The 14,808-nt window shown below is 47.2% G+C and overlaps 1 protein-coding gene across 1 annotated transcript in view; it reads left to right on the top strand.

Moving 5' to 3' along the window:
• Window positions 1-10,184: 10,184 nt before the first annotated feature.
• CHRNB3 (cholinergic receptor nicotinic beta 3 subunit) overlaps window positions 10,185-14,808 on the top strand; it is a 38,402-nt gene continuing 33,778 nt past the window's right edge. Inside the window, exon 1 of the mRNA XM_002819049.6 lies at window positions 10,185-10,417. Coding sequence (XP_002819095.2) covers window positions 10,366-10,417 — 52 coding nt within the window. The 5' untranslated portion in view covers window positions 10,185-10,365. The remainder of the gene's footprint in view (window positions 10,418-14,808) is intronic.

The raw sequence follows: 14,808 nt of genomic DNA on the forward strand, positions 1-14,808 counted from the left end.
ACTTTATACAAAAATTAATTCCAGATGGATTAAAGACTTAAATGTTAGACCTAAAACCATAAAAACCCTAGAAAAAAACCTAGGCAGGCCAGGCGCGGTGGCTCACGCCTGTAATCCCAGCACTTTGGGAGGCAGAGGCAGGCGGATCATGAGGTCAGGAGATTGAGACCATCCTGGCTAACACGGTGAAACCCCGTCTCTACTAAAAATATAAAAAATTAGCCAGGTGTGGTGGCGGGCGCCTGTAGTCCCAGCTACTTGGGAGGCTGAGGCAGGAGAATGGCGTGAACCTGGGAGGCGGAACTTGGAGTGAGCTGAGATCATGCCACTGCACTCCAGCCTGGGCAACAGAGCGAGACTCCATCTCAAAAAAAAAAAAGGAAGAAAAGAAAACCTAGGCAATACCATTCAGGACATAGGCATGGGCAAGGACTTCATGACTAAAACACCAAAAGCAAGGCAACAAAAGCCAAAATTGACAAATGGGATCTAATTAAACTAAAGAGCTTCTTCACAGCAAAAGAAACTACCATCAGAGTGAACAGGCAACCTACAGAATGGGAGAAAATTTTTGCAATCTACCCATCTGACAAAGGGCAAATATCCAGAATCTACAAAGAACTTAAACAAATTTACAAGAAAAAATCAAACAACCCCATCAAAAAGTGGGCAAAGGATATGAACAGATACTTCTCAAAAGACATTTATGCAGCCAACATACACATTAAAAAATGCTCATCACCATTGGTCATCAGAGAAATGCAAATCAAAACCACAGTGAGATACCATCTCACACCAGCTAGAATGGCGATCATTAAAAAGTCAGGAAACAACAGATGCAGGAGAGGATGTGGAGAAATAGGAACGCTTTTACACTGTTGGTGGGAGTGTAAACTAGTTCAACCATTGTGGAAGACAGTGTGGCGATTCCTCAAGGATCTAGAACTAGAAATACCATTTGACCCAGCGATCCCATTGCTGGGTATATACCCAAAGTATTATAAATCATGCTACTATAAAGACACACGCACACGTATGTTTATTGCAGCACTATTCACAATAGCAAAAACTTGGAACCAACCCAAATGTCCATCAATGATAGACTGCATTAAGAAAATGTGGCACATATGCACCATGGAATACCATGCAGCTATAAAAAAGATGAGTTCATGTCCTTTGTGGAAACCATCATTCTGAGCAAACTATCACAAGGACAGAAAACCAAACACCACATGTTCTCACTCATGGGTGGGAACTGAAAAATGAGAACACCTGGACACAGGGCAGAGAAAAACACACATGGGGGCCAGTCATGGAGTAGGGGGCAGGGGGAGGGATAGCATTAGGAGAAATACCTAACCTAATGACGAGTTAATGGATGCAGCAAACCAACATGGCACGTGTAACAAACTATGTAACAAACTTGCACGTTGTGCACATGTACGGGTACCTAGAATTAAAGTATAATAAAAAAAAAGAAAAAAATAAAAAATAAAAAATAATTAAAAAAAATAAATCTGGGCAAGGTAGGTTTCACACAAATGTGTACTTCCAAGACTAGCAGTGTTGAGCAGATGGGCGGTGGAATCATACATTTGCTTCCTGGTGTTCCGATGGTCACCCACAAAGCCCACACACATGAACACACACCCCAGAGTGTTTTAAGGATGCCTCTTCTTTCTTACATACTGATGTCAGAGGGGGAATGATGTGGAATGTGGCCAGGGACTGAGGGGATTACTGGGACAAGGGACTTTCTATTTCAAAACTGGGGAAGTCCTGGGCAAACCAGGACGCTGGGCCGCCCTACCTGTAACACGGACTTGTGGAATTTTCAAACCTAAAGAGAGCTTGGAGCGCCTCTATTCTGTTGGTTCACCACTCTGGCTATGGATGAGAATTACCTGAGGAACTTAAAAAAACAAAAAGGCCAGGCGCGGTGGCTCAAGCCTGTAATCCCAGCACTTTGGGATGCTGAGGCAGGCAGATCACGAGGTCAGGAGATCGAGACCATCCTGGCTAACATCGTGAAACCCCGTCTCTAGTAAAAATACAAAAAGATTAGCCGTCGTGGTGGCACCTGTAGTCCCAGCAACTCGGGAGGCTGAAGCAGGAGAATGGCGTGAATCTGGGAAGCAGAGGTTGCAGTGAGCCGAGATTGCGCCACTGCACTCCAGCCTGGGCGACAGAGCGACACTCTGTCTCAAAAAAAAAAAAAAAAAAAAAAAAAGAAGTTCCTGGGTCTCTCATCATGAGAGGTGACAGCGTGCTGGCAGTCCTCACAGCCCTTGCTCACTCTCGGTGCCTCCTCTGCCTGGGCACCCACTTTGGTGGCACTTGAAGAGCCCTTCAGCCTGCTTCTGCACTGTGGGAGCCCCTTTCCGGGCTGGCCAAGGCCGGAGCTGGCTCCCTCAGCTTGTGAGGAGGTGTGGAGGGAGAGGTGCGGGCGGGAACCGGGGCTGCGTGCGGTGCTTGCAGGCCAGCGCGAGTTCCGGGTGGGCGTGGGCTAGGCGGACCCAGCATTCGCACTCGGAGTGGCCTACCGGCCCCACTGGCACCAGGCAGCCAGGGGCTTAGCACCTGGGCCAGCAGCTGCTGTGCTCAATTTCTCGCCAGGCCTTAACTGCCTTCCTGCTTGGCAGGGCTTGGGACCTGCAGCCCGCCATGCCTGAGCCTCCCCACCACCTCGGGGGCTCCTGTGCCGCCCGAGCCGCCTCGACCAGCGCTGCCCCCTGCTCCATGGCGCCCAGTCCCATCGACCACCCAAGGGCTGAGGAGTGCGGACGCCCCGTGCAGGACTGGCAGGCAGCTCCACCTGCAGCCCTGGTGCGGGATCCACTGGGTGAAGCCAGCTGGGCTCCTGAGTCTGGTGGGGAGGTGGAGAACCTTTATGTCTAGCTCAGGGATTGTAAATACACCAATTGGCACTCTGTATCCAGCTCAAGGTTTGTAAACACACCAATCAGCACCCCGTATCTAGCTCAGGGTTTGTGAATGCACCAATCGACACTCTGTATCTAGCTACTCTGGTGGGGACCTGGAGAGCTTTTGTGTCCACACTCTGTATCTAGCTACTCTAGTGGGGAGTTGGAGAACCTTTGTGTGGACCCTCTGCATCTAGCTACTCTGGTGGGGAGGTGGAGAACCTTTGTGTCTAGCTCAGGGATTGTAATCACACTAATCAGCGCCCTGCCAAAACAGACCACTCTGCTCTACCAATCAGCAGGATGTGGGTGGGGCCAGATAAGAGAATAAAAGCAGGCTGCCCAGCCAGCAGTGGCAACCCACTCGGGTCTGTTCCACACTGTGGAAGCTTTGTTCTTTCCCTCTTTGCAGTAAATCTTGCTGCTGCTCACTCTTTGGGTCCACACTGCCTTTATGAGCTGTAACACTCACCGCGAACGTCTGTAGCTTCACTCCTGAAGCCAGCGAGACCACGAACCCACCGGGAAGAACAAACAACTCCAGACGCCCCGCCTTAAGAGCTGTAACACTCACTGCGAAGGTCCTCAGCTTCACTCCTGAGCCAGCGAGACCACGAACCCACCAGCAGGAAGAAACTCCGAACACATCCGAACATCAGAAGGAACAAACTCCAGACGCGCCACCTTAAGAGCTGTAACACTCACCGCGAGGGTCAGCGGCTTCATTCTTGAAGTCAGTGAGACCAAGAACCCACCAATTCCGGACACAACCAGACCAATGAAATCAATATGTCCAGGTGCAAGGCCAAGACATCAGTACTTTCTAGAAGCTTCCCAAGAGCAGTGAGCAGCCAGCATGAAGAACAGCGGATCTAATCCAGCTTCTCTCCACGATAGGCGAGGAATCTGATGCCACAAAAGGTTATTTGTCTAAGGTCACACAATTATTAAGAGGCAAGCTCAGAGTTGCGGACTCTTGGGCCAGTGTCCTTTGCATAGGACACAGTCTTTTTATAGATGTTAATTACTGACTCATTACCTGCGATCGACCCCAGTGCTGTTAATCAGGGCAAGGCGCCCACACACCACCAGTCTGGCCTTCAATAAAGCAGCGCTTTGAGCTTCCAGCGGGGTTTGTTGGGGGGTGGGAGGATCCCAGGCCTGTCCTTCTCTGCTCCCTCCTGACCTTCCTCCCTGCACTGTTCTTAGTTCAGCAGTCCCCAGGCTGATCTTTCAAATTCAGCCCCTACTTCTTGCCCAGGGATCAGATTCAGCCCCTCCTCCTTGCACAGGGATTGCCTTTGCTCCGATTTACAGACTTCAGTGCCTGGCCAGTCTGAGCAGGACACTTCCCTGGTCCTCCCACCAGGCTGCAGCCCTGAGGAACGGTGGCGGCGGCGAGGACAAAGTGCGGACGCTCCTGTCGCTCAGACAAGATGAAGGGAAGCCTCAAAAGAGAAACAGAACGACTGAAGGATGAAAGGAGAGGCGAGGCGCCCCTCTTCAACCAGGGGTCCCGTGCTGCACTCCGCGCCCTTCCCAGTGCCCCCCGTATCTCCGGGGTCTTCCTGGTCACGGGCACCCTCCTGGCGCGTGGTGCTTCAGTGCGATCGGGCCCTGCGGCCACTGAGCCTTTCCTCCTGGTCTTTGCGGAGGTTTCACTTGGAAGAGGAGGCCAGCGTGGTCAGGGTCTGGGACCTTGGCTGCTCTCAGAGAGCCCAGGCCCTGTTCCAGGCCACTGGATCAGAACTGCAGTGGAAAACAACCAGGAATTCGTCTTTCTTTCTTTTTCTTTCTTTCTTTCTCTTTCTTTCCTTCCTTCCTTCCTTCTCTCTCTCTCTCCCTCCCTCCTTTCTTTTTCTTTCTTCTTTCTTGAGATGTACTCTCACTCTGTCGCCAGTGGTGCGATCTCGGCTCACTGCAACCTCCGCCTCCCAGGTTCAAGCGATTCTCCTGCCTCAACCTCCCGAGTAGCTGGGATTACAGGCGCCCACCACCACGCCCGGCTAATTTTCATATTTTTAGTAGAGACAGGGTTTCACCATATTGGCCAGGCTGGTCTCGAACTCCTGACCTCAGGTGGTCCGCCTGCCTCGGCCTCCCAAAGTGCTGGGATTACAGGCGTTAGCCACCGTGCCTGGCCGAATTCGTGTTTCTTGAAAGCTCCCCAGATGGTTGGGAAGCACAGGGAGGTTTGGGAAACGCTGCTCATGTGATCCATTTAGACGGTTTCTTTCTGTTCGAACGCTTCTTCCCGTGCACACCTGGATTCCCCGGGGCTGCGGCCCAGCGATTGATTCCAGCTCGGTCCCGGGCACCAATTCTCCCGGTTGAGGAACGCGCAGGCCTTCTCGGCTACAGCTCTTCTGGGTTCGCGCTGCCCTCCTAGCAAGCGGTACGTGGAAGGGCAGAGCTGTTAAACCAACAGCCCATTGCCTTCCAGTGCTTAGTTTGTGATTTACTCGGGCTGTTATTACCTTTTTATTTAAAATTTGAGGAGCAAATACCGTCTGAAGCACACGCCCTTTAAAGGCCTGCAGTGTGAGGAGTGAGCCACCAGAGGGCACCCGAGCCCCACAACTCACCCTGGTCTAAGGCCCCCGCAATGCCCAGCCCAGGGAGGCCGCGCAGCGCGTCCAGGAGCCTGCGGCTTCTGAGGTCTGATCCCAGGAAAGAATTGGACACTTATTTAAAAGCCGGGTACGGTAGCTCACGCCTGTAATCCCAGCACTTTGGGAGGGCGAGGTGGAAGAATCGCTTGAGCTCAGGAGTTCAAGACCAGCCTGGGCAACATGGCAAGGCCCTGTCTCTGCCTAAAAAATAAAAGCCATGGTTTTCCCATCTCTACCAATAGTGAGAGGTGTGGCTATTGAAAAAATGTCATTCGTGTGGATAGAGCCCAGGAAGAAAAAGGGTTGGCTGGTTGGATTAAAGTGTTATCCTGCCCAGTGGTGGATGTAATAAGATTTAAACCAAAACAATGATCTCTAGAGTGAAATTTTAGGCATCAAGAGATGAGAGGTTATTTAGGAGGGCAGTGAGAATTTCAAATTCAGATAGTTTAGATCCTGAATCCAGACCTTCTGAATCCTGTGAACGCTGACAGCATCCCTGCTCCCTCCCACAAAACCTCCCTACTGGTAGTGAGAAGAGGATTGGAGTATTTGAAATGCTGGCTGGCTTAGAGCCAGGCTGGCTACAGTAGGAATGACTGAGGTTAGACATAAGGAAGGCCCCAAGGAAGAGAGCACGGGTAAACCCTGATGGGTGACTGAGGAAGGGGGAGCTCATGGACCTCCAGAAGGCAGGGAGTGTGTTCTCTCCATGATAAACTGGCACACTCTGGTTAGTGGGATTGCTTATTAAGTATCATGGTACAGAGACCGTGAGAGCACCGGGCTGTGGGAGGTGTGGTCCCAGCCCAAATCCCGCCCCCACCTCACTGTGACTTCACCTCCCCAGGTGTTGGTGAGGAGCAGGTAACTCACAAGTAAGCTTTTTATAGAGGAAAGACAGTTCCCTTAGACTTGTTTTTTTTTGTTTTTTGTTTTTGTTTTCTTTTCTTTTCTTTTCTTTTGAGACAGAGTTTCGCTCTTGTCCCCCAGGCTGGAGTGCAAATGGCGCTATCTTGGGTCACTGCAACCTCCACCTCCCGGGTTCAAGCGATTCTCCTGCCTCAGCTTCCCGAGTAGCATAGCTGGGATTACAGGCACGCGCTGCCACGACCAGCTAAATTTTGTATTTGTAATAGAGATAGGGTTTCACCATGTCAGCCAGGCTGGTCTCAAACTCCTGACCTCTTGTGATCTGCCTGCCTCGGCCTCCCAAAGTGCTGGGATTATAAGCGTGAGCCACCGTGCACAGCCATACTTCTTTTTTTCCCATCTAAACTCCTTGCTTTTTAATCTTTTCTCATAAATCTTCCTTTCTAGATCCCAGGTCTCTTGATGTCCCCAGAATAAACATATTTAACTTCCTAACTGTGTTGTCCTAAACAAAACAGTGCCCTAAGACGGCTCCAGACAGGCTGGGGTGCTGCTAGGAGTGCCATTCATAGGGTGACCAAGTGACTGTCAGTATCATGTAGTTGTATTCTTTGCAGTTAAGGCAATTAATTAAATAAATACCTCAATGTGATTTTGTTTTTCTAACTGTAAAAAGATGTAGAAATAAAATAATAAAGCAAAAAGACATTTTGTCCCAATTCACATAAATGTTGCCAAGAACTAAGCCAATCTATGTTAGTAGCATGGGCCCAGCACCCCCCACTTCTGAGATCGCTGGGTATTGTGACTCTGTCCTGCATGGTAGATAAGCGGGTACGGTTTCACACTGGAAGGGACCTTGGCAATCGGGCTGGCTCTCTTATTTTTGTTATTTGCAAATCCACTAAGTGTATCTTCCATGCCTTCAAGATGTTAAATGTGTTAGATCCACGCAGCCCACCACTAAAGACCCTCTTCCAGGCTTCACATGCATTTATTAATCCACACTCTTGTTTACAGTTGCTCAATTAGTTCTGAGTCCCCTTACATGTACTACAGAACCAACCACAATGCTCCTTTTTGTCCCCTTAGAGGTCATGAAATAATTTCTCAAAGTTTCTTCTTTTCTCATCATTAATACCAAAATGTCCTTTTCTTTAAAAAATCTTTTGTCTTTCCTGCCTTAATAACCTTTTTAATGGTGTTGAGTTTTATATTATGAAAAGTAACAGCTCAGTTGAAGGGTGTTAACTCATATGTCAACTGGGTGACCACAATGCTATCGTGCATGTTAGTGTGTGTGCTTGTGTGTGTGCACTGGAAGGAAGTAAAGCACTGATGGTGATTGTATTAGAATCATGGACTGTAAGTGGTCTTGAAATGTAGTATTAGGATTACACTGCTTTCATGATTACTAAATGCCAATCAGAACTTACATCTTCAATTGAAAGCACACCTGGCCGGGCTCGCGCAGTGGCTCACACCTGTAATCCCAGCTCTTTGGGAGGATGAGGCAGATGGATCACTGGAGGTTGGGAGTTCGAGACCAGCCTGGCCAACATGGTGAAACCCTGTTTCTACTAAAAATATAAAAATTACCTGGATATGGTGGTGGACACCTGTAATCCCAGCTACTCAGAAGGCTGAGGCAGGAGAATTGCTTGAACCCGGGAGGTGAATGTTGTAGTAAGGCGAGATTGCACCACTGCACGCCAGCCTGGGCAACAGAGCAAGACAGCCTCTCTTCCTGTGTCTATTTGATGTCCGCTTTTCCCCCCGAAGTCTAAACTCAATGGAGAGATGATTTGAGGTTTCTACAGTGGGATGGTGAAGAGCTGAGTGTCTTTGCAGGGAGAAAGGTGGCTGTAAAGAGAGACAGAAAAGAACTTCCCAAGGCATAGGAAGGGGCTGGCAGGTCCTTCTGGCAGCAGGACCGTGCCCTGCTCGGGGTTGCACTCAAGGGGTGCAGTCATCAGCAGGCTGGGGTTGTGTGGGGCCCAGGGAGGCAGGGTCCTGTTACCGAGGCCTCCGGTCTTGGCAGAATCCTGGGTCTTGGCAGAATCCTGGGCATCGGAGAAGGAAAAGAACAACCGAGCTGTTGGCTCCACGGGACCATGTGGGTGGGGCACGGACCCCGGCTGTGGTCAAGGCAGCCTGGAGGATACAGGACTGTGCCATATTTTGGAGACCACAAAAGGCTTCCAGATTCAGTTGCTCCCCTAGGGAGATGGCTGCAGGGCCTGCAATGACTGAGACTGGATTTCCAGCCAGTTCCATGGAAGGCTAGCTTCATTTTATTCGATTTCTTGAAAATAAAGGTGAAACTTCCTGCACACTTGGATTGGTGGTGGCTGATTTACTCCTGAGACTGTTACAAATTCTCAGCAGGCTGGGAGCACAGTTCAGATGGATAGGAGGAAATCAGTGCGTGGCTCCTTCCTTCCTCCTTGCATTCCTGCAACATCTCAAGCATTTGCAGGTGTCAGGCCCTGGACACAGAGAGACACAGGGGAGACTCCAGAGGGCTGGAGACCAAGCCCTCCTGCAGGAGCTGGTGGTCTAGGAAGGGAGGCCAGGCAGGGCAGCGACATCGTGATGTGAGGGGCTCTGAGACAGGGGCCCTGAGGAACAGACAGGGCTCAAGAGCTCAGGGTCCCGGGGTCCTGGGCTAGACCTCTTTTCCACACACGACGGCTCCTTACCGAGCACCCTCTGAGTGTCTCAAACTCACTAATGGCACACAGAGGAGGGTTAAATTAAGAAATTTAAAAATTGGACTAAATCACTGCCGCTGAGACGGAATTCCTCCATGCCCTGGAGTGGGTTCCTCCAGCACTCAGTTCCCAACCAGGTAGATCTTGGCTCCCACCTGGCCCTCTTGTTTGTCTAGCCCTGACTTTGTACTTGCCATTCATTTGATGTATCACGCATTTATCAAGGGCCCTCTGGATGTGCACAGCACTGAACTAGATGAAATCTGATCAACTGTGAAGAAGAAAGGATGGTGTTATTAGTGTCCAAGTCTCATACATAAAACACCACTAACCTCCCACCCTACTGTCCCCTGTAGTGACCAGAAGGTGGGCCTGGTGGGGTCAAGGGAGCCACAGAGAATGTGCTGATATTAACACATGTGGGAACCAGCAGAATAGGGAGGCTCCAGGACATACTCATGACTTCAGGTCCAACTGGAAAAGAGAATAGAGAGGCCGGGCGCGGTGACTCATGCCTGTAATCCCAGCACTTTGGGAGGCCGAGGCGGGCGGATCTCCTGAGGTCAGGAGTTCAAGACCAGCCTGGCCAACATGGTGAAACCCTGTCTCTACAAAAATACAAAAATTAGCTGGGCATGATGGCAGGTGCCTATAATCCCAGCTACTCAGGAGGCTGAGGTGGGAGAATGGCTTGAACCTGGGAGACGGAGGTTGCAGTGAGCCTAGATTGCATCATTGCACTCCAGCCTGGGTGACAGAGCAAGACTCCATATCAAAAAAAAAAAAAAAAGAATAAAAAGAAAAGGAAAAGAGAACAGAGAAATAATGGGGATGAGAAACTTTTCACTATGGATGTGGTAAAGTGTGGTTCTTCTGTACGCAGATCTCCAACTGTAAGAAAAATAGCACAGAACATTCAGAAGTTGTCTAGCTTCATCCTTTCTCCAGTGCCCTGCATCTCTTGCAAGGGAGTAAATTAATAAGTCAGGAGTTAGGACCCAGAGATATGTTTTAGACTTACACGATCTGACAGCTGACTGCAAATCAATGAAGTGCACTTTGAGAAGCGGCGCACTCGGCGAGAGGGGTTGAGATTGTTTTATTCCACTCCAGGTGTTGCTGTCCTCTTGGGTTCCACTTCGGATTTTGAACCCCTGTATTTTCTTTTCAAAACCCCCTTTTCCAGTGGAAATGCTCTGTTGTTAAAAAGGAAGAAATTGTCTTTCTGAAACTGACATCACGATGCTCCCAGATTTTATGCTGGTTCTCATCGTCCTTGGCATCCCTTCCTCAGGTAAGCACAAGTCACAGTAGATTAAAACTACAGTCGCACAATTATTTAAGCAGAGGAGGCAAAACTATGGTGTTGATAATGTTCGAATTACAACATGTAATGCACAGGATACATTCAGGATAACCTTTAAAATGTGGCCCAAATGAGTAATTCTGTGAGATGTGGGGTTTTTTTGCTGAAGAAATCATATCTATGATTTTCATAATGTTTATGTTTTTGTCATTTGCTGCGTTTCTCCTTCTGAATCACTATGAGCTTGGTAAGAAAATACAAAAGCAGGAAAAACATTATTGAATGCACTGAGCATTACTCAGAGAATTGTTCAAATATTTGGCACAGAAATTTACTATATCAACATTTTTTTATCATATTTACCAATAATTTCTATATCTGCGTGTAGATACTTAATTTTGTCCAATATGCCCTGTAGACCTATATATTTTAATAAATCTGTGTATGTGGGTAGATTTAGCATGTTTATATATCACAATTAAACACAAATGTATCAAAACTCTATGAATATGTGTTTTATGTGACTATTATCAACTGAAAATAGAGGAATTTTTGATAAGGATAAAGGACAAATAAAAGGAAAAAGTGAAAGATAGAGACAGAGATGCAGAGAAAGAACAAAAAGAGAAAAGGAAAGAGGAATAAAGTACTGAAAGGCTTTGGGGATTGGTCATTCGCACCTGCCAATTTCCTGGGTTTGGGAATCATTTCACTTTTTGTGTAACTTGAGAACAGAAAGTTTTCCCCCATTGAATCAGAAACCATCTGAAACCGCAGCCAGATGGTGAGAAAAGTGTCGGTTCACTAGCAATTTGTATTAATTTCTCAGTAGTATTTTTGCCACGTTTGATTATTGTAATTTTCAAATGGAGAACTGGAGACACTGAGGGAGATTTGCCCAAATCCAGAAATAAATTCTACATTTCAAGGTCCCAAGGCTGTGAGGCACCTGAACATTATCCTATTGTCAAAAACGCCTTTTCTCAGACCAAGGACTCAAAGTCAAACAGGGATTTCTAAATGCAGAAAGCCTCAAACTCACTTTCAAATATCATGAAATTTGGACTTTTCAAAGTCTTAAATGCAGTTTGCCAATCACAAAAATAAGAAGAAACTTCTGTGTGTTTGAGCTTACCATTAATGTACGTGTGTCTGATGTTTTTCTGTCTGTATTATTCTATTTATCATAAAATAATTGATTCTTACCACTCTTTTCCCAAGGAATGATTTCTCTCAATGGTTAGCGAGGGTGTTTAGCATAAACTCTCTTGGTTCAGCTAAGCCTCGTCCTTTGTGTACAATCATGATTACATAAGAAAACTGGAATTGCTTGGCCTCTGGCATTGGTCTCCATTGTGTGGGCTGGAAGAGTTTGGGAAGATTGTGTGATCTTTCACAGATCTATAATAAATCTAATAACCTGTGATAAATCTTACATCTGTATTTCTAGATCCATCAGCATCTGCTCATATTTTTAAATCTGTCCCATATTTCCTTACATTTTTTAACTTTACTATTCATTGTAAACAAAATAGTTTCTTTTTGTTATGCAAAACTACTTTTTTCAAATTACAAGAGGCAACCCCTTCATTTTTATATTTCTGGTTTTTGTAAAAAGGATCCTCGGGTGTGGCCATTGGATGTCTCTCATATTGCTATTTCATATTTTGTGTGTGCTGTCTGCTCTCAAAAAGCAGGAGGTGTATCTTATTTATCTTCCCATCTCTCTTACAACATGATGATATGATAAGACATAATGTGTTTATTCATTCAATAAATACTTATTGAGCATCTACTGTATCCTAGGAATGGTTCCAGTGTCTAGGAATGCAAGAAGAAATGAAAACAAAGCCATTTTCTAATAAGTTCTCAGCTGGGCATCGTGGCTCACACCTGTAATCCCAACACTTTGGGAGGCCAAGGTAGGCAGATCACCTGAAGTCAGGAGTTTGAGGCCAGCCTGACCAACACGGTGAAACTCCGTTTCTACCAAAAATACAAAAAATTAGCCAGGCGTGGTGGCACACCCCTGTAATCCCAGCTGCTCGGGAGACTGAGGCAGGAGAGTCGCTTGAACCTGGGAGGCAGAGGTTGCAGTGAGCAAGAGATCACACCATTGCACTCCAGCTTGGGCAACAAGAGCGAAACTCGGTCTCAAAAAAAGAAAAAAAAGGTCTTATGCTATCAAGAATCCATTAAATATGCATTCTTTGATTTCACCATGAGGGCTAGCTCCATGGGTTGACAGAAGAGGCTGCCATATTTGTGGTATGCTTTTTTTTTTTTTTTTTTTTTTACAGGCGTGAGCCACCGCGCCCGGCCTTGTTTTTTTTTTGTTTGTTTTTTTTTTTTGAGACGGAATCTCGCTCTGTCACCCAGGCTGGAGTGCAGTGGCAATCTTGGCTCACTGCAACCTTTGCCTCCTGGATTGAAGGGATTCTCCTGCCTCAGCCTCCCGAGTAGCTGAGATTACAGGTGCCCACCATCACACCTGGCTAATTTTTTTTTATTTTTAGTAGAGATGAGGTTTCACCATGTTGGCCAGGCTGGTCTCAAACTGCTGACCTTAGGTGATCCACCCGCCCCGGCCTCCCAAAGTGCTGGGATTACAGGCATGAGCCACCGTGCCCGGCCCAATTATTTCTTTTCTGTCCTGGCTGAGGATAAAAAAATGGCATTATCAGTAAAACCATAAATAATCCTGAAGATTTTAATGAAATCCTGTTCATAAAATTATGGACAGATGTTGATGGATCTAGAAATACTCACAGATCTGAGATTTATAACAGGTTATTGGATTTAGTATAGATCTGTGAGAGAGAAAAGTTTTATCTATTAAGTCTTATCAGTTGTTTGTACCTCAGTGTGAGTTTGTCAAATTTTGCTAAAAGCGGATGTTGATATGGAGGTGGGAAGAGAGCAGGGGCATCTGAGAGACTGAGGAAAGGAAACAGAATCAAGAATAAAGAGACTGGTCGGGTGTGGGGCTCACGTCTGTAATCCCAGCACTTTGGGAGGCCAAGGCATGCAGATCACTAAGTAAGGAGATGGAGACCATCCTGGCCAACACGGTGAAACCCCGTCTCTACTAAAAACACAAAAATTAGCTGGGTGTGGTGGCACATGCCTGTAATCCCAGCTACTTGGGAGGCTGAGGCAGGAGAATTGCTTGAACCAGGGAGTCGGAGGTTGCAGTGAGTGGAGATCATGCCACTGCACTCCAGCCTGGCGACAGAGCAAGACTCTGTCTCAAAAAAAAAAAAAAAGAATAAAGAGACCAAGGGTGCTGCAATGGTTCACGTCTGTAATCCAACATTTTGGGAGGCCAAAGCAGGAGGATTACTTGATCCCAGGAGCTCAAGACCAGCCTGGACAACCTAGTGAGAGTCATCCGTCTCTACAAAAAGTTTAAAAATTAGCCAGGCATGGTGGCATGCTCCTGTAGTCGCAGCTACTCGGGAGGCTGAGGCAGGAGGATCACATGAGACCAGGAGGTTAAGGCTGCAGTGACCCATGATCATGCCACTGCACTCCAGCTTGGGCAACAGAGCAAGGCCCTGTCTCTATTAAAAAATAAAAACAATAAAGAGACCAGAAGGTCAGGTCTTCAATTCCAAAGGAAAATTTCTTTGTCTTAAGGTGTTACTAGGGACCTTATCAATATCTTTCATGATTTCATTCAGTGGGGCTGAGAGAGCCCCAACCCCCTCACAGAGGTGTCTCTCCAATCCCCTGGTAGCTGTGTTACTTTTACCTGACTGCTGTGTCTGTTGAGATAAACAGCAGCTGTGAGTGAAGGGCTGCTCCCCAGTCATATGCACATCTTAAACTCTGGCAGTCTTTTGTATCTTGAAAACAGCAAATATCTGGGGTTAATAGGCCACATTTTGTGGATGTTTCATAGACACAAAGACCCTAAAAGCCCGGAAGGTGTGAGCTGCTGGAGGCCTCAGCCATCACCCATTTCCTTTTCTTATTGGGAGATGTTAACTGCTTGGAATCAAGACCAGAACCCATGGTCTCTAAATCAGAGTCCAATGCCTCTCATTATTAAATAAATATTTGTTGGATTCTCATCCTAATGAGTGATGACTTTGGAAAGGGAATCAGCTTTCTGAGCCAACAGCAGCACGCTCTCCCAGAGCCTGTCCCAGCCTGAGCTTGGTGCACAGGAGATGACCAGCATCAGGCCAAGTGCGCTCCATCCCTGTCTCTGCCTCCGAACTGAAGCCTTTGCATTTGCTCTCTGCCTCTCCATCTTCCTTCCTCTGCCCATGGAGTTGTCTGTCTGGCCCCAAAGGAAATATATTTATTTAAAATAGAAATAAACATTTATTTATTTATTTATCAGAGCCTCACTGCACCACCCAGGCTGGTCT

This window comes from Pongo abelii, chromosome 7 (genome assembly GCF_028885655.2).
Source record: "Pongo abelii isolate AG06213 chromosome 7, NHGRI_mPonAbe1-v2.0_pri, whole genome shotgun sequence".
In the NCBI taxonomy this organism is placed as follows: domain Eukaryota; kingdom Metazoa; phylum Chordata; class Mammalia; order Primates; family Hominidae; genus Pongo; species Pongo abelii.